At 35.6% G+C, this 21,123-nt stretch overlaps 1 protein-coding gene across 4 annotated transcripts; it reads right to left on the reverse strand.

The window, feature by feature from the left end:
* Positions 1-333: 333 nt before the first annotated feature.
* On the reverse strand, positions 334-20,857 carry LOC110702078 (ENHANCER OF AG-4 protein 2-like). 4 transcript variants are annotated; one of them, XM_021879726.1, is made up of 13 exons: positions 20,202-20,857; positions 19,235-19,311; positions 12,514-14,370; positions 11,939-12,422; positions 10,350-10,458; positions 9,978-10,090; positions 9,718-9,905; positions 7,350-7,983; positions 6,789-7,245; positions 5,587-5,682; positions 5,401-5,503; positions 4,489-4,622; positions 334-705 (listed from the first exon to the last, which is right to left on the reverse strand). In XM_021879726.1, the coding sequence occupies exons 1-11, from the start codon at positions 20,310-20,312 to the stop codon at positions 5,433-5,435; spliced, it is 4,197 nt and encodes a 1,398-aa protein (XP_021735418.1). In that variant the 5' UTR covers positions 20,313-20,857; the 3' UTR covers positions 334-705; positions 4,489-4,622; positions 5,401-5,432. The 4 variants fall into 4 exon arrangements, with proteins under 4 accessions (XP_021735418.1, XP_021735417.1, XP_021735420.1 ...); XM_021879725.1 differs by having other exon boundaries at positions 4,489-4,670; XM_021879728.1 differs by having other exon boundaries at positions 4,489-4,670; positions 5,587-5,679; positions 20,202-20,856.
* Positions 20,858-21,123: the final 266 nt, after the last annotated feature.

The following is a 21,123-nucleotide window of genomic DNA, read 5'->3' on the forward strand; positions in this document are numbered from 1 at the left end:
ATGTAGCACTCTGACAATGTATATATTTGGTGGTCTCAGCTTGACTAGACTCCTATAGTAGTAACATATCTAACATCAAATACATTACCCATATATTCTATGAGTCAACTGTAATCAAAATATTTAATAATCTTTATACATAGCCTCATCCATCAAAAGATCCTTTCCACTGTGGTGATAAAATGTTTCAAGTGCCTCATGAAACTAACAATCAATTCAATGGAAAGTTACTAGGGCTAACACTGACTAACTGATACTAAAGAAAACAGACAAATAAGTATCACTCACAATTACAGATACTAAGAACCAAAAGGTGGAATATTGAAAGGGGAATAAAACCAAATAGTAGTATGACAAAAGATAAGATAATAATTGAGATGCAGCCAACAGATTATCCTTAAATACCAACAATGGGTGGTTAAATGAAAGTATTTACAAATTGAACAAAGGTATCTGTGCAGCATTGTTAGTCACAATATATACAGCAAGACTTGGTGCTAATGTATGAGTACTACCTTATAGCTAATCTAATGTAGAACCCTTGCATAAGCGCTCATGTAAGTATCAATGATCTGTCATGACTGTCAAGCTTCAAAATAAGAGTTTACCTCCAAAGTAGCCACCATCAATCTCCCAGAATGTTTGGATCATGCTCCAGAGTGAAGAATCATAATTAAGAAACCAAAATTACAGTATCAGCAAAACCTGAATAAAGAGAGAAATAAAAAAGTTAAATAAAGAGCATAAATATACTACCCCAAGCAGGAGAACACATTTACATACTTCAGAAGTCAATTTCTACTTCACGCAGTCTTATCACAAAGTACAACCAGGAGCAACTATCCAGCATAAATTCTTATCCATGCCGCTATAGTCACCAAGTATCAGAGTTGCAACAAAATTAATGTATTTTTTAAACCAATGCATCTACTGTACCATCAGACCAAAATTCATGACCCCCTACCCTTATTTATGATTCACTAACCCAATTGTACAAAACAGAAAGGCTAGGCAAAAGATCAATCAAAACATACAGTAATTTTGGTTACACATATATATCCTCTCTGTAAGTAAATAGCTGTAATTCTTCTTTCATAGTTGACAAGGCAAACCTTTGATTATTAAACATTCAATGTCATGTTTAAAAAATATAAATTAGTTGTTATAAAGAAAATACAAATCAAGCTAAATCTATAAGATTCAACATGGTCATTTAATTCAACATACTACGTATTAGTAAAACAATGCAGTCAAAGTTTACAAGGCTTGACAATGAAAATATTTTAAAATTTAAGAATATATAGATAGAAATCTTGTATTCTTGTTAGTAATAACAGCAACAAAACACAAAATTCAATCAGACTAGACATTCACGAATCTTATACACAAGCAGTAAAAATAAAAACACTGCTATTTTTTATATCTTCTATCTAAGGGAATAAAAAATTACTTTATAAGGAAATCTGAGAAATTAGGAAATAAATGAGCCCAAGAAAGATATAGATCCTGATAAATCCAACTAGATTCAGAAATTCCAAATTGAGTCAAAAAGTTAAAAAAAATTCCCTTTGATTTGTCCAAAAAGCAACTGAAAATAGCTAACCACGTTTCCTATTCAAACACAATAGTAGGGCAGCAAGCTGAATCACAAGCATTTATAATTGATGCATACATCTCATACAAAAAAGGCATAGTCAATCAACCTTTATACGAAGTATTCAGAAAGACTTTCCTCAAAAAAAAAAAAAAAAAAAAAAAAAAAAAAAAAAAAAAAAATCAGAAAGACTTTGAATTTTCAGACATTGTTCACACATGTTGAGTAATGTAAAGAGGTGCTATTCAAAACCAAAAAAAATAAAATAAAATAAAATTGTAAAGCAGGTGCAAACTCCACAAACTTGTCACTTATGGGGAAAAAAAAAAAAAAAAAAAAAAACTTACTATACTTTCAATTCCAATCTAAAAATTTCAATAGTCAGAAATGAATTGGAAAACAAAAAAAGGGACACAAATTCTGCAATTAATTAAACCTAAAATTTTACTATTTGTCAACAAGCACAAGACAATAGCATTTACAAAACAAGCAATCAACTACTCCAGCAAAGTCTAGCAACTATATATAGTACTAAGACCAGCAGAGCATGTGGCACAAGCTTACAGGTTCAAATGGTGGATACATTTTATGCATCAAGCACAGAAGTAACCTACAACGTATCTAATGTATTTTGAAACCAAGTCATCTTCTCAGCTAGGATGATGATGGTGAAACCGCCTATAGACTAAGGCAAGAGTATATAGTGTTATCACCAGCAGAAAAAATACTACCTCCATTTTTTTTCAATTGCACCATTTTGGTTGGGCATGGGATTTAAGAAACAATGTAAAAGATGAAGTATGTCAAAAGTGTCCATGTGAAGAAAAAATGAGAGATAGAAAAGGTGGGGTAATAATGGTTGTTATCACATTTTGTGTGTGAACACAACCAAAAAGTGAAAACAGCATACCATATAGAGAAATGGTACAATTAATATGAAACTTCCAAAAAAGGAAATTGGCGCATTTAAAAAAAAAAAAATGTATGAAGTATATAAAAAGATTCACCTTGTAATTCATCTTCTCAATTATATCAAAGTATAAAAGAAAATCATACATCCATGGTTTTGCTAGACAATACAATAACTTCCTCCATGAATACCAATGAGAAATATCACATATAAAACAGAAGAGTAATATTCCTACATTTCTATGTAATACGGTCCATCACATATCATCACTAAGATCAGCTCCTCATATGTTAAATATTATCAACCTAAAGCAATGTCCTCTAAACACAGTTCAATGGAACATAATCAAAACGACAAGTAACATTCATGTACTTCACACATTCCTGCCAGCACAAATAGTAGTCTAATTCCCAAATCCATGGTTATACATATCACGATATCAGTGTGTAAATTGAACACACAGAATTTAATATACTGCAAGATGGTTTTTGTTAGTAAACAGAGGTTGATAAAGATGCTTCCATCCCTAATAAATCAAAGAGCATGAAGGTCATTTCCTTTAACTCTTTTATAATACCAAATAAAAAGTGGCACATAGGTCTTCTGAGTCGTAACTTATTAACTTTTCCACAACCTCTCTCTTTCAACTTTGTATCAACTTTGTTAATAGGAAATTTTGTCTGGCTTATCATGAATGAGAATATCAGTCTGATGACCTGTACTTTATTTCATTGGAATATACTTGCAAAGGAGGCTGAGTAGGTAGAAGCTAATGAAGAAAATGCTACTTAGGTCACCACTAGCTATGTTTACCATAACCCATCAGCAGCAGCCTTTCATCAGCTGAGGTTATTGTGAGCATAAGAAAGAGAGCAAGAGAAAAAGAGAGAAACAGGGGGCAGTACAAGCCAATGTTTAACCTTCTACATCTATCTAATATTAACCAGTCACCAGGTTGACAATACTGGTTTCATGAGTCACTTGTGCGTCAGAAACATATTTTAAATTGGGCAGGTTATTGTTTTGGCCAAAAAGTAATCCAAGACCACTTACCGCGTTCAGGACTGATAAATACTTGGTTTAATATCTTCATAACCAAAATGTTGATGAAGCAGAACAACATCCATCAAAATTTCAAACCCAAGCAATCAGATTCACAGTAGAGGGTAGGCCAAAGCGAAGATTATGTAAGATAGTTTTCCTAGGCATACCATAGCATTAACCACATGATGGAACTCCAAATAGAAATTGTAAAATATAGCCAGGCTAAAAGAATTACTGAAACAGCCAACACCTTCAGAAACCAAATTTAACGAGGAAACCAAATAATAGGATCTATCTATCCTGCAAGCTATCCTTATGTATGCCATCGGCACTAGTAGCTTAATTTGGAGTACTTTACTCACAAAATCTATTTATGAAGCACCCAAGATTTATTCCAAGCACAGACAGAATCTCTCAAAGGCAGAAAAGGGTCAGATTTCGATTCCCATGAATCTAGGATTGGGAGTAACTAGGGTTTACTGGTGTGCAGAAGTAAATATCTGCTTCTTATCCTGATTAAGAAAAAGGCTCCAGCAATCACCAATTTGTGCCTCTGTAGCATACAACTCCGCCAAAACTAAAATGAGTCTAATTATAAAATATATCAACACCCCAAATAAAGAACTCTTCAATCAGAATCCATGCACAAGAGAGAGCTTCTCTGTTTATTTGGTTTTTTTTTTTCTTTTATAAACACTAGGGACAAATTAATAATTGATATCCTAATATGTATACCTTAATCTTATGAGCAATTATTCAATCAGCAGGCTAAACTCTTGCCGTTGCTAATAAAATATAAAAATAACCTTCAAACCCAGAAAGAAACAAGAATAATATTGTCTTCCTTGAAAAGTAGGTAGTTTCACAATATTAATATAAGGTTTTAGTTTACAAAAGGTACTAAACACAATTGACAGCTGAGCAGCAAGCATCGGCTTACATTGGGAGGCAAATGTCAGCAGGTGTTGATTTCTCAGGAAAAATAAACTCTATACTGTCTGTCAGGATATCAACAGTCTTTGTGACACAATTACAAGCACTTGTATCTCCCTGTGTGCCAAGTCAATGGGAAGACTTGTACGAAAAAAAATATCAAAGATCAATCTTTTCAGCCCTGAAGCACTGAAATAAGCAAATCAGAGACAAATAAGTATTGACATGGAAATTAGAAAGAGATGGAATAAATCAATTCTGATCAAAGCAGCATTCATTCTTATGTCACAATTCACAAATGTAAAGAAGAAACCTCTTAATGAAAGCAACTTACTAGGTTTCCATTTCAATAACACTAACAGATTTTGCTAATCAATACTAATAAAATAAACGAAACAGTTAAAACTAAAGAAAATTAGCTGTAACCTTTTTCATTCCCTAGAAGAGAAGGAAAGCCTTTCTCGGCCCCTGAAAGTAATACTTCATATTGGAAGGAAAAAAACAGATACAAAAAGAGTAGCACATCAAGCTTGCTGAGATCTCATATAGCAAGTGTATTGATTAATACACATTTTCCAAGTATATATTTGGCAACTCTAAGTCACTTCAGCAATCCAATTTACCTTGGATCCCCTCAACCCATGTACTCTGGACTCTAGATCCTAGAGAAAAATATATAAAAAAAATTTTACAAAATCTTTAAGGATTCATGTCAAAATTTTGAAGCATTCCAATACATTCAAGAGTAGGAGCAACACAGAAAGTAGCCTCCACTTAAGCCATAAGAGGCTAAAATGCATAATATACAGCATATTTGCTGGTGATTTCCATGAGAAGGATAAGAGCATAGGAATTGTTCAACTACAAAAACATAAAGCAGACTGGATGTCTAGTCATCAATTTAAGTTATGAATCTCACTTGAATTCAACAGCTCAACTTCAATTAAACTTCTATACCGGCCTCCGACAATTAAGAGACGACATATCTGGTCTGGAAGGTAACATATGATTGATACCATGACCTGGAGACAAGTAAACTATGTTAGTCAATCAAAAAATAAAAATATCATAACACATGTACACCAAAATATTTAAGAAATTAGACCTGATACTGAAGGACCTGCCATAGCTGGGTTAGGAGCCGAGACTTGATATCCCATGTTATCTGGCATCGCCCTTTCAGAAGGTCGAAAGTATGCTGCTATAATGATATCTATTAGAAACTCATTCAACACAAAAATAGGATCACACTATTCATGTGCAATCATCACCATGATATTAAAACTTGCAACAGTAAAGCAGGTCATCACACAATATGAAAAATGTTTCCAGACATAATACACTGCTAATGAACACCCTTGTTTGGTACAGACAGTCAATATATGAAACTCACATATTGGAAATGTAGAACATGAGACAAAGTCAGAAGATGACCATAGAAACACAATGGACACTTCTATATTTTAGAGAAATACCAAAATACTATGAGTTCAGATGTAATGTTCAGTGATAAATTCGCCACTAAAAAAAACATTTGTATTAAGTAAAGGTTATAAACTTATAATGGGCATCTACAGTCACGAAAGATGTAAAAAGCAGGGAGGTGAATGTCAAATATCGACAAAGAGGTTGTGGTCTCTAAATTCCCCATCTCTTTGCAGAAAAATATTGTTTAGCAAGCATTGAAGCATACAAAAAAATTAGTCTGTAACAAGGGTAGAAAAAGAAAGCTAGATTAGAGATACCACAACTACAAGTCTCAATACTAGACAAACTACAGCACTATGAATCTGTCAAAAGATGCTTATAGGAATGCAATGACTTATAATGGTATAAATCCAGAGAAAGCTTAGTTTATAAATAAGTATTGGTTGAAAGCAATGGTTATTAAAGGTATCAGGAGGTACAAAAATAAGGAAACATGTTCTTCTAAAAGCTTCCTTGAGTTTCACCAACAAAATAAGTCTGAGAAAAAAGACAATCCCCAAACTAACAGAGAAAACGTGATCTAATAAATACAACAGCTTCAAGTCTTAATAGCACATAATGACAAGCAGAGTGCTGCCAGCCATGCAAAAGACTAGGAACACTTCCATACACAAGGAATGCAACCAGAACATTTTAGTAACACCGCAATTTTCAAAAACATATCATTTAAAAATTGCAGCACATATTAATAATGTGTTTTTCCTTATATGAATGCTTGATTTAGCAAAGATTGATACAGGGGTAACACTTCAACAACCTCTCATAAATTATAAATTAATAGTCCCACCACAAAAGGCAAATGATGAAAACATTTAGTACCTTCCCCGGCAAAGTTTGTAACTGCTGGAACTCTCCCTCCATTCATCCATGAATTATGCTGGCTGTCTGTGTTGTATTCAGCAGACGCAGGCCTCCATTGTTCATCACCAAATCGTCTTAAACCTTCAGAATGAGAGGCTGATGTGTATGGATGAGAAGGAACTGGGGGAGGATGGGGCCGGGGTTGGGGCATCTGCTGCTGAACAGTAGGCTTACTATATGAAAAATGGCCTGAAGGGGGTTGGGGTACAGTGACTGGTGGGAAAGCTCTCTGTCCATATGTCGCCTGAGAAGGCTGAAATTGCTGGCTTTGCTGATACTGCTGGTTGGACTGACCAGCTAGTGGTCCTGCATACACAGAATTGTATCCAGGTGTGTCAAGTGAACCAGATAGTCCAGCAGGAAAACAAGGTACTTGTTGAGGGGTGTTGCCGGCAATCAGAACAGGGTGGCCACCCTGCACCAAATTCAATTCAAATAAGTAAATGTATAAAAATAATGTGCAAGAAACCAAACCACAAGTCATCACCAACAGAATACAAGAACAGTGAAGAAACTTACAGTTGGCATACTGTATTCAGGAGGTAAAGGAGCATGTGCAGGACGAACTACAGATGGAGGCAGCAACAATACTTGAGTTGTGGAAGGCTGTGGGGGAAGCAGAGGTTGATGTTTACCGACATGTGGGGGCCCTGATGGCACCAAAGAAGGCGGAGGAGGCTGAGAGGGAAGCATTTGTGGTGGCGGTGGGGGTGGTGGAGAAGGCGATGAAGGTGGTAGTGGAGGAGGAGGTGAAGAAGGTAATGGGGGAAGGGGGGGAGGAGATTCAAGAGGTAATGGTGGAGAACCCTCCAATGATGGGGACTCAACAAATTCATTAGTGGAACACTCAAATTGAGCATCCAACTGCATCTCTTGCTTAACTTTCTTTGACGACTCACCGGGAGAACGTGCTCCATCCTTTAGGTGCCCAGAAACATCTTCCATCTCTAGCTCACCATCCACCTCCTCCAAAATGTGATGGCGCCTATCATTTGGAGTATTTTCAGTTTCAAGCCCTGCCGAATTATTTGAAGGTTGCAATGGAGACACATCAAATTCTCTGAGAGAAAAACTTGGAACATCCTCCTCATCTTCGTCGTCATCAACAAACCCATGAGTAGATAAAAATCCAGGCAAATTGAAAGTAGCATTGCTGTGCACAGCCAAGAAATGTCATCTATCAGAGCGACTCGTACACAACAGAAAAAATGCACAGGATGTGGCACCTCAAATTTACTAGAGATTAACACAATTGAACACTGAGGTAGACCTTAATAAAGCCTTGTAATTTTGCAAATTCACTGGAAAAAAACATTGAAATACACGAGTTCCTACACCAATCCTAGCGGTATCCAGGGAAGCAGCAACACCACCGCAACACATATTTTCCAACTTCTACAGCAAGCCAGGATAGCACATTATTCAAAAAGGCATGTCTTAACATAAGCAACAGCCAACATCCACCCAATGCCTCCACCTTTATAATGCCTACTTTAGTATAAACAGCATTATTGATGCTTTTAAAAAGATTTCAGCAGCTCAAGTATTGAAAACCACGAGGTATTAAGTCCCTCAAACCAAGGGGCAAGGTGAATGCGCCTCACTCACACAAGACGCATTGTCCTATTTCTTTATTTCTGTTTTCTATAATATTCTGCTAAGACGCATGACCTCTCAAATACAAGCAACACCCTTCATGACTTCATCCCCATATATTTAAAACACTACACAAAGGTTTAATAAATAAACACAAATTAATACTTCCTCCGTTTGTTAACAATTGAAACCCACACTTTTTCACAATATTAAAGAAAAGTAGGGTTCACAAGGTTGGATATACTTTGAGATGAGGTGAGAGGTTGTTAGAAGTATAATTTAGTGGACCATGCACTTCAAATAAGGGAAATAATACAACTATTCCTCAAAATAATTTTCCAATTATAGTGTGTTGCAAGTATTGTGACATTTCCATTTTAGGGAAGTTTCAGAGGAAGTAATCTTGAAAAAACATTTTTTGGGAAAAACCAAAGAAAACAAGCAGAAACAAGCTCATTGTGTGACAAATTAACCTCCCTCGATCTAAGTTATCATAGGTCTCCCTAGGCTTCCTTTATCCCCATTATCCCAATCGTCCACCCTCTTTAAAGGGTACTTACTCCGGCAGAGCTTTTACATCTCTAAACCAACGTAGTTGATTTTCCCTTCTCCTCAACATCCAGAACTCCAGCTTAACACCAAATATGAAATACAGACTATCCCTCAGACTCCCACACATCCATTTCAACACATGCATCTTAGTATCACCATCTTCTAACAGTGCTTCATTAAATGTCCAAAAACATTTCCGATACTCATGAACTATATAACAATCCCTATCAAAATATTTTCACATAAAAATCTCTCTGACCTGAGAGGAACACTAGTTGTTAATCATCATTTGAGCCACCCAAACTTACACTTTGTTTGGATTGAAAAAACAATAGAGAAAGGAAGGGAAGGGAAATGGAGGGATTGAGTATCCTTTCATTTGGTGGATAAGTAGATAACAAATGAGAAAGGAAGGGAATTGAAGAGGAGAGAAATAGAGGGATTGAATTGTAAGAAATTGATCTCTCCAACAATGAAGGGATTTGGAAGAAAAACTCATCATTCTTCCTTCCCCTTCACCTTCCTCCCCTTCTTTCCTTCCATTTTCTTTTCTCCAGACATAAAAAAACGAGACCAAAAAGGATCCCAATGAATAGAAAGGACACAACATATCTAATTAATTGGCATTTAAAGGACAACATAAACATAAGAAGAAAATAACACGTAAGCAAACATATGAACAAATAAATGAAAAAGGTGTCAAAAGAGTAAATGAGAAGGGTCAAGAGAGAAAACAAACCTTCCATATTCATCGACAAGCATACCCTCCATTTCCCTAATAGGATCATCCACTGATCGTTCAGCTCTTGAAGGGCGTCTAAAAGAAAACCCACTACTCATGTCATCATTTGAACTACCAATGTCATCCACAAAGCGACGAAGTACTGAGTCCGGTAGAATTTTTCTCTCAAGCCACAAGCGCAAAACCTGAGTTGCGAAGAGATACATAAGGTTGCCTGCAAATGAAATCTGGCAGATAACAATGCAACTAATGTATACCTTCAGGCACTGTCTGCGATTTTCTTTAGCACTAGCCCCAGATGGAGCAGCTGCACCTAAAAGGCGGGGCAATGCTGCTTGGACAATAGGGATATACGAGGCGCCAGCTATGCCTGAGTCAAAAAAAAAAAAAAAAAAAAAAAAAATCCAAACCTATATCATCTCAACCCAAAGCACTAAATTTTTTTCTAAAAATGACAATCAAGTTTAGGTTATAGGTCTCACATTCAAAAATCACAAATGTCAATTTACTACTAGCGTATAATAAACTAAAATACGCACTCATATCCCAACAATCCAACACTATACCATTTTAAGACACCTTTGCTGCCATGCAAGCTATCAGAAACATGACAGCTCAAAACTACTAACCTTTTTGACTATGTGAGCACTGAGTGATGGAGTCCACCAGAAAAAAGAGATCCACTCTCCTATGAAAGTTTGGCTCGTTTTCCAACTTACGAATGAGCAGTTCCACAACCTTAAACATTTAAAAAAAATTGTCAGTCCCTGCAAGATATTCAGAATAGATAACAGCACATAATAAAAATAATTTATCAGGAGAATTCATATAGATAACAGCACATAATAGAAATAATTTGTCTGGAGAATTCATACATGTAGGTGTGTGTACGTGCGTGCATCCGTGTGTAAATGCGTGCGTGTGTGTGTGAGGCTTTTATCAGAATATTTCCTTCAGGTGAGAGCAAATATCATAATTGTATGATAATAGATCATAAATTAGGTGAGATGCGTAATAAGATTCTTGAAACTCAAAGCTCCTCTCTTTTTCTCTACCCTTGAAAGTCATAGATCCTCTATCTGTAATGAATTTGAAACACAAAACTTCCTCTCCCCTTTGCTTTCTCCATCAAATCTTGAAAATTGAAACCCCCCCCCCCCTCAATAACTTCAATCCTTGAACTGTGAATTGTTAAAAAAAATTATTCGATCTAAATTCATCGAAAATAAAAATTATGAAATCCTTTGAACCCCACCTCACCATACCAATCTTCTTCGTCCTCCGATCTCTTTCTCTCTACTCCTAAGTCCTCACCTTTGTTTCACTTGCATTTCCCCTCCACCCTTTATTTATCTCTTCCAAAAACAATTAGCCTTTTCTGACGGCTAGAATCTCACAAAATGAAAGCTAACTTGTGTCTCGAGGTTTATCAGCTCCATCGCTGGTCAATGAAGCTTCCTACAAGTTTAGCGTGAGAAGCTCCATCACTGGTCAATGAAGAGGAAAAAGGTAAGGTAAGGTGGGGTCGTGGGGGTTGCTGATGAGTATACGATAATAGCGGTGGCTGGGGAGTATACTACAGTGGGGCTGGTGGTAGCTGGTCAAATTTATAGGTTGCCAAGCAGATTGAGTAGGGTAGGTCAGTGAGTAAAGATAGAAAAGGGTTTTTTTTTTGTCAAAAAACTTTTCTCTCACCTTACCTTAATATGTGTGCCAAAAAAAAAAAAAAAAAAAAAAAAAAAAAAAAAAAAAAAAAAAAAAAATTGTCAACCAATTAAAAACAGAGGAACTGAGGAAGTATAGTCGTTCAATACTTGACTGAGAATGATTGTAATACATAAATTATGCACAACACTTTTCTAGATAGTTCAAAAGTTCACAATATTTTCATCATTGTAAGGAGCTCAAATCAAATCTTTATAAATAAGATCAATTATCATAAATTTATTTAATAAGGAGATTTTCAAGACAAATACGATATGTCACATTACTCACATGTGATACACGTCAGCTTCTTTATTTTATCTACCCGGACTACCCCATCAAGCATTCATGCATCTCACAGGTTTAAAGCAAGTTAAAGAAAAGTAACAAGAGAGTACGGAAATTAAATAGCCAGCAAGCTCCTGTTCAATCGACTGCATGTGGTTCTACATTTTCATCTTTTTATAGTTGATTACTTAAGTGCAGGTGTGAATAAGAGAGCAATATAACCAACCTCATTTGCAATTCCGTACTTAGCACAATCAATAGCAAGACGAGTAGCACGTCCAATACTTTCTTTCGTCCTCGACAATGTCTCTATCATTCCTTCAAAAGCATCCCGAGCAACCGCTGCTTCTGTGCCACCACTCAAAATACTTCCAGCTGTTAGGTGTGCTGAGCCAGGTCCTTTTTCTTGTTCCTCAGAGCTCAATTGATTATGGGATGCCGGCTGACGAATAGGATCAGGAGGGGAAGCCAAAGTTCCATGGCCTTCATGAGTATCAAGCTCTGTAACATCACCCAAACTAGATGAAAAATTATGGCCTTTAGAAGATGGGCTTGGAGTGTTTCCATGGAGATTAGCAGAAGGTGGTGCTGCAGAATTTCCATTACCCTGAGGTACATTGTGTATATGAGCTTGTCGCCTTTTTGCCTGAGCTGCAGCGATTAAATGTTTCATGGATAGTGCAGAGTCAATGGCCTTCGCATCTTCCATCCTGTAATTACCAAAAGGGAACAATGGATCAGCAGAACAAGAGAACATAACCAATAAAAAAAAAAATATCAGCAAGTCTGAGGGGCACAAACCTGTCATCAACCAGCACAGGATCATGTTCTTTCTGGTTATCAAAAGAAATCGGTCCATTCAACCTTGTAGACACTTTAGGTATACCTTTAGCCCTCTCCACAGACAAAGGCTGCCTAATCTTATGCGAAGACACGTGACTCTGAGAAGTCGGCAAGACAGAAACAGATTTTAAATCTTTGCCAGGCATATTTTGAGCCTTATTATGAGAATTCAAATTAGTCCCCTTGATGGATGATCTAGTAGACTTTTGTTGGTCAGCCAACTTCTTAGCCGCAGTTGCTACCAAAGGAGACGTTGTGGGGGAACCCAAATCTTTCTTAGCATCCTTAACCAGCAACTTGTCTAATTCTTCCTTTTCAGGGCTTTGAGATATTAGGGCTTTTGTAGAACTGTCTACCTTCAGCTGCAGAGTGGAAGGTACAGAAGATGCTCCAGCTAACTTAACAGCACCTCCATCTTTACTTAAAACCTTCAGGTTTTCTCTAGCACAACCGGAAGACTTGTGATTCTCATCAAATTTCTTAATAGTATCTGGAATTTTTGCAGATGAACCAGCTTTGGAGGCAGACAAAGACCTTCCATGAACTGGAGTTTTAGGATCGGCATCGTCATCATCGTCGTCATTGTACAAACAAACAGCTCTTCTTTTCTTCGGAATATCGCTCTTCAGAGATTTGAGGCCAAAACCTTTTTTATCTTCAGATGAATTGTTTACATTAGACGTGAACTCTAATGCTCTGCGATGACGCTTTGCTACAGGTGGTACAGCTTCCTCATCATAAATTTCGGGTTCCAGATCACTTTTTTCACTTTTGATTACTGACCCCTTTGCAACATCACTTATTGTGTGTACATGCTTAGCCTTCTTAATTGACTGTGGCTGGACAATTTGCCGATTTTTACGTCTTGAATACTCCATATCTCCATGATCCTTAGCATGAGAGGTTGTATCCATTGGTGAACTTGTTCCAAAGTCCAAATGCTTCTGGTCGCTAACCAAGCTTTGCGAGGCCTTCCCCTGAGGACTAGACTCCATTTTATTTACACCAGCAGACAACCGCTTTGCATGTCCTCCAGCTGGAAGTTTACCGGGTATCTTATCTTTTACAAACACGCCAGATTTAGCAGCTTCAGTGTGTCGAACTACACCCTCAATTTTCCTCTTAGCCCCAACAACCAAATCCCGTGGCTTGTGTCCATTTGCTAACTTATTGTCCCCACCAGACGAAAGCTTAAGATGATCTGAAGCTCCGAATGACATTGGAGTATATTTTTTACCATCCTCATGATAACTGGTAGCCCTTTTTAATTCGGAATGACCGCTGTATGGGCTAGAACTTGAGGCCCTTGATGATTCAATTCTTTCATGATGAGCAGCTGTATCTGCTATATTCGCCCCTAAAACTGTTTCTTCCTTTACTGAGGAAGGGACAAGTGAGCAAGGAACTGATGCATCAGTACGAAATTCCCTACCTGTTGCTATAACTTTCTCAGTCATATCATGGCACTCATCAGATTTCTTAAATTCTTCAGCAGCATCAGCTTGTTCCAATAAATCTTCCACTTTATAACTTCCTCCCATCCCAGAGGTGTGATCTAATGCAGAATCACTGGCATATGATTTGTCAGATTTAGGTTTTCTGCTAAACTCAGCACCAGAACCATTGACATTTCCTTCATCATAAGAAGCATCATGATTGTCACCCAGACCACTTAAATTACTTGTTTCAAATGCTTCACATATTTCCTTTACAGCTTGAGCGAAGTATTTTACAGTTTTCCCTTTGCACCTAGCCAGTAATCTACACTTTGACTCACTTGTAAATGCTTGCACATCAGGTGGAGCAACAAAAGCTCTAAAACGAAGAACAAAAATAAACAAACTATTTAGAAGTATGAACTGTTCAATTTACAGTGCAAAAATAGAGCACCCTACACCCTCAGTAAGAAAAATAAATGCAACAGAGCACATTTGCGCATATATGTCATCTTTAATGACTATAAACATTTAACAAAATAAACTATAATAAAATCATCTACAATTTAAGGGACACAGCTTATATGATAAGCCATGAGAAAAAACATGCATGAGAAAAAAAAAAAGAAAGAAAAAAAGAACAAAAAATAAATTAAAGGGGGGGGGGGGGGGGCGGAGAACAAAACAAAACAAAAATTGAGGTAATTTAATTCAATCAATGTGAAAACTCTATTAAAGAAAATTGTACACTCAATCGCAAATCTAAGGATACCCAAAAAAAGCCACATACCGACCTATGTCATTTAAACTAGAACATCTCTTCATGATATATAGTCACATGTTCTTAACAATGCTGCAATGAGCAGAACATCACACTGTAAGGCAGACTTCAACAAGAAATCCCAATGATTCAATTACAGAAGATAACTACAGAATAAAGAAGAGCAATATAAAGAGAAACATGTAACAAAAAGTCATCATCCCACTTCATAAAATCACTTCCATTCGGCCAAATCTCATTCCATAATATGTAATATCAAAACCATATCAAGCCATAAGATATACATTGTAATATTATAATTTCAGCTTCCAAGTATGATCTAAAAACAAATCAAACCATTAAATTACACTGTAGAAGGAGAATTTTCTGCTACATTAATTTACGCTGCAAAGGTCAAAAGGTTTTTTTTTTTAATGAGGATACAGAGACACAAAGTTATCTCCAGAGTTAACCGAAATGAATCCAAATAAAAACAGAGGGGGGAATACCCCAATAAGGTAAGCATATACAGAAAAGAATAGACAATTTTAAATGCATATATTCAAACAAGAAATCACTAGGCATTAATGAAGCCGAAATCTGCTCTTTTTTATTTATATATCTAGAGAATCAAATCGCACAATTAACAGATCACAAAATACATGTACAAAGCAGGCAAGTGAGGCAACAAACTACTTATTCTCAATAAAAACCATTCCATGTCAATACCCACAACTCGATTGAGACTTGTTTCATTATACAAAACAGCATACTTGAAAAACAGAAAGTTACAAGAGCATGAATCCATTATAGGATATCACATTAGGCAACATGTGACATGTCTGCAATTAATAGTCTCAGTATGGATAGAATCAAAATGGATATTCAAGTCTCAAAATTTCTGCTGATATGACAGATCTTACATTTAATTCCATTTTGTTATTTTTAAATGGAAAATTTGTTTAAAAACCTTTTAAAACAACTTTTATGTCCAAAAAAACCTTTTAAAAATTTCTTGGCAATATGAAACCTGTTTGTAAATTTTTTTTTTGTTGAAGACAACCAGACCTCATTTTCCGGCATTGACCGACCATTTTCCAACGTTGACCCCCTCATGTGCATGTCATGTGCTCTTTTACTAACTATTCCCATCCCTTTTCTTCTACCCTCTAATTCCCTCCTTAACCCCTCTAATTTAAACCCTTCTCTCTCTCCCTCTCTCTCTCTCTCTCTCTCTTTGAACTTGGCCATTGCCAAAGTTCATTCAAATTGAAGAAGATAGCTGCTTTTGTTGCAATTAAAGGCTTTCCCACTTAATTTTGACCAAGGTAATTGCTCTAGTTGTTCTTAATTTATCACTCTTTAAAGTTTATTAAAGTTTTCAAAAAATTAGGTTTGTTGCCCCTTTTTAAAAAATCTGCGCTAATTACAAAGGAAACTATAGTTTGGGGCAATAATTAATGACTTATATGAATGTTCATTGTCTTACATGGACTTTAATTCGGACATAGCAATATCTTAACAAGTACAACACAATGAAATTGAGTTCAAGCAGTAATTAACAACATTCTCTTAATAAATACACCAAAAGAAACCTAATCAATTGTTTTAAAGCAACAGATAGTTGCTGTCCAAGTTCGCAAAGAGAGAGGGGAAGAGAAAGAAAGAAGGGTTTAAATTAGAGGGGTTAATTAAGTAGGGAATTAGAGGGGATTAGAAAAAGGGGTGATGAGAATAGTAAAATAAAGGGCACATGACATGCACATGATGGGTAAACGCCGGAAAATGGCGAGTCAACGTCGGAAAGTGAGGCTTGGTTGTCTTCAACAAAATAGATTTACAAACAGGTTTCATATTGCCAAAAAAAATTTAAAAAGGTTTTTCTAGACAAAATAGTTGTTTTAAAAGGTTTTTTCTAACAAATTTTCCTTTTTAAATTTTAAAATTCTGTAAATCTAATTTTCCACATGGTAATGGTGAGCGCAATTGATTATTTACCTACTTGAAAAATTTTCCGCCTGGTTAAGTAAAGCAATCTGGTATTAATCATCCCTGAACTATACTTCAAGAGTGTAAAGACAGTAAAAATAAATAAAAGCAAAAAAAAAAAAAAAAAAAAAAAAAAAAAAAAAAAAAAAAAAAGATACATGCCTTGCCATAAATGCTTAACAAGCAAGAGAAAAAGTAAAAAAAAAAAGTGGAAAAATCAGGATCAGGATATTCTCTAACAATATCATCAAAAAAAAAATTGGACATTTCATTCTGATAAATAATTTGCACCAAGGGTCACCCAATAGGCCAACAGTCACTAGATTCCAAACCCTCACTCAATTTCTCCAAAATCAAAATAAATAACAGGTCTCAAATTTTTTGTTGATATACCGAATACGTCTACATTTTTATTTCATTTTTGTAAATTCTAGTTTTCAAAGTTCCGTAAATCTAATTTTCCACATGGTATCGGTGAGCACAATTGGACATTCACTACTTGAAAACATATTTCCCCTGGTTAAGTAATCACCCATGAAAAGTGTCTTAAGTCATCCCTAGTTAACTTCCAAATACTAAAGTGGCACGGGGACAAAGAAAAATGAGCACAATGAAAAAATTGATAGATGATAGCATAATTTTTTGAAATTGAAAGAAAGAGAAGGTTGTGAAGTACTGATGTGACGGAGGGAGAGAGTAACTTTGATTTTAAAAAAAAAAAAAAGGAGTGTTATAGGAACATTCACAAAAAAAAAAAAACAAAAAACAAAAAAAAACAAAAAAAAAAAAAAAAAAAGTCCAAAATCAAATAAGGGACGGAAACTTGCATTTCACCCTCAATTAATAAATGTGTAAAAGACTGTCAAAAATCCACATCATTATAGTAAGCATTGGACCTTCCTGAATCCTACCAATCACAAGCAATTGCTCCAGGCAACTAAATAATAAGTTCCACCTTAAAAAATAAAAAGCCACCAATCTACATTCTACATGCACACATCATAACCTCATCCTCATATATAGCAGAAGTTACAAAAGACATCTATATAGCCATATATAGCAGACACTGGCATTTAATTGCCCATGAATCTTTATCAAAAGTGGATCATAAAAACACCCATCAAAAGTCCACAAATTTATTAACCAACCACCATTCAACCAACACAAAGTTTTACCCATTCTTTCTGCTTCGGTGCTAAAGAAGTGTATAACCATTTTCATTTTATATGCTTATCTCAAAAGTGTCTTCAACTATATACTAATAAAGTGGGCAGCAATCTTTAAGAGGATTGGGGTTCCAAACCTTGCTCTAGTTCATTTACGTAACTTCAACTTACGAAGCCAAGTAGTTTCTTATATCCTAAAAGATAAGAGAAGAATTAACTCCACCCAGCCTCGGAAGGCTAGATGGGTCCAGGAAGAAGAGGCGTCGGGATACCCTTAAGAGTTCCTTCTTCTAAAAGAGATCGTAAGAAGACTGAAATCTCTACCATCTTAAACTTTGACTCGGACATATTTTACCAAAACTTCACATTTAATAATTCTCTAATATGATGTACAATTCTCCAAATCGCACATACTCTATACCACTTGTCTATATCTATATACTTCCCCGTTTTTCTATTACTGCACCATGGGAGGATTTAAGAATCCTAGTGCAAATCTTCAACCTTAATATCTTTTTTTACATAAGAGTAAAAATGATAAAAAAGTTAGTATTATAAAGGTATATATTGGGATAAATTTAACAAGATCCCATATGATTATATCTTTCTTTATGTATAAATCACAATATATGGTTAAAAGGGATCATGTCAATAGTGTTAAACTGTTAAATTAGCAAATGGTACAATATTTCTAGAACGGAGGAAGTATATATATATTCCGCAATACCTCGTTTTCATTTTCTCCCCAATGATCTTATTTGAAAATTCATGTCCCAATTCTTGTACATTTGTGTAATCTAAATCAATTAGATCAGAGGCTTCACAGCCCTTACCCTGCTGGTAATCTTTAATAAAATTTTGAAGCAAAGCGGAGTTCTCTACAGTAGTATATCCAACAAAAACACCCAAAAAAATCACCCATATCCCCCTCCCTAAGGAGAAAATATTATGTTGTCAATATCAGATTATCTCATATGATAACTTTATGCAAAATGTCCAAAATATAGCCTAGCCAACCAATCAATACAAACATTTCCAGAAATAATCAAACCACACATCTCTAATCACTTTGCATGTGCTTCAAAGCTATCCAAAATTTTTAAACTACAGAACAAAAAGAATAATTATATTGTGGATATGATCATCACCTTGAAATAAAGGTAATTTAATCAAAATATCAAAGTGATTTTCATAAACATATACCTAAACTAGTCTCTAAAAATGTATATCCTGTAGAAACAAATAGAAGGGGAAAAGCATTAACAGAAACATGTGGTAATTAACCTACTTGTCACACATAACCATAGCTAACTGACGACACGACTTACATTTCTTGGGTTCCGAAGAACTGCACGAAATACTTTTTTGGGTCAGGGGCTCGCTCCCAGTCTTCAGGCCTACTAACCTGAAAAGTCAGGCAGTAAAGAATAATTGAAATGCACAAACTCTAAGAGATGTAAGTTTTGGGGTAGCCAACAATTCCATGCTGTATGAAAAAACAAATCACCACAATCCAAAATAAGCACATAACAAATAATAGAACACCACGGAAGAACTAGAAGTACATGTTCACAAACTCGGGTCAAATTTAATAAGTTCAAAATTCAGGTCAAATCAGGTCACGGAAGAATTTGATACATTCGGTAATGTACATAACGAGGAGCAAATCAGCACAACCAAATTTGCCCCTCAGATAGCAAATCCAAAAGCAAAATTAGAGCAATTAATACAATATGAGAATAATTTCACATACGGGTGATAGTACTTGATATAATCGAGCTTGCATGAAAAATCTACAAAAACATCCTACTCACCTTCACAACCACGATAGAAATTCCGCTAAATCCTCAATGTAAATTAAGTTTTTAAAAAGCTCGCAACCTAAATTCTTCCGAATCACACATGTCCATAAAAGACACAACCAACACTGATCCTGCTGTAATTAATACACTATCCAAAAATTCAAAACTACACAAAATCACCAACATGGGACGTGTAATTAACTAAAATTACGCGGCTTTTGACTAATATAACAGTAATCTTCCCGCCTTTTCATCGCCCCTAGTATTCCAATTTCAAATCAATAATGAGTAGCAATATATATATAACTCCCATGAAAATGTAGCGCAAGAAGATCACCCCACAAAGCAACAAACAAACCAATTATACTACAGTTCTAAGCACACATTGATATTGATTTTGAGTGAAATAAAATCTCGATCACATACAAAACAAGAACAAATAAATAGTATAAAGAATAAAAAATATCAAATTTAACAACAAAATCAAACGAACCTTTGCAGGCCAAGCAGGGAATCCCTTGACCTTAGCAAGAACAAGATCGCCGAGTCGCAACTCGTCAGCAGTCTTCGTTTTATTGGCTCCTTTTTTACGCGCAGGAGCCATGGCGATTACATCAAATTACTCAAAACCCTAATTTCAAATGCCAACCAACCGAAAAGGGCGAAAATTTTCCAATGATTTCAATTACCAATCAAAAACCCTAGGGAAAAAATTCTACAAAATTGTAAAAATAGCTCAAAAATTAGGGATTGGCGAAACGAATTATGCCCCGAATTTTAAACGTGATGAGAGAAATTAGGGCATCGGAGGAGAGAGAAAATCGCAGGTGATTGCATTTGGATTTGGGGAGCAGCAGAGCAATACAAGAGAAATTGAGGCGGTGAGAGGGAAGAGAAAGAGAGAGAGTAAAGAAAGGTTTTTTTTTGGGTGTGTTCGTTTAATTTAATGGAGAACTTGGGAAATTATGGTAATTGTTTTATTCTACTCTTGAAATTATTGTGTTTTTCTTTGTATTTCAATGAGAGGAAGGAGGGTATAAGAGGGTTGCGGCTATGGGTGATGGTGTAGGCATAATTTAATTTCGAGTCGTATAATTATACAGGTATTACTCTAAATAGGTGATAGTTTAATCGATTAACAATGTTTGTCGAACAATCTTGATAAATGAATATAAGTAGGATTAGTTTTATTGATTGTTATACAGTTTTGCAGGATTTTGTTGAAGTTTGACACAGAGAGGAGGGAGGTGATGTGATTCACGATTTTCTACCGAAAAATTTCGGTTGGAGCAATTTTGTTTCTTAAAATGACAAAAGAGGCTCGCACTTTTTACATAAAAAGAGGATGCAGAATGTTAGACGAAAACAGGGGATGCAGTTTGTAAGAGAAAAACAGGGATGCGTAAAACAGGGTG

This window comes from Chenopodium quinoa, unplaced genomic scaffold (genome assembly GCF_001683475.1).
Source record: "Chenopodium quinoa cultivar QQ74 unplaced genomic scaffold, ASM168347v1, whole genome shotgun sequence".
NCBI classification, from domain to species: Eukaryota; Viridiplantae; Streptophyta; class Magnoliopsida; order Caryophyllales; family Amaranthaceae; genus Chenopodium; species Chenopodium quinoa.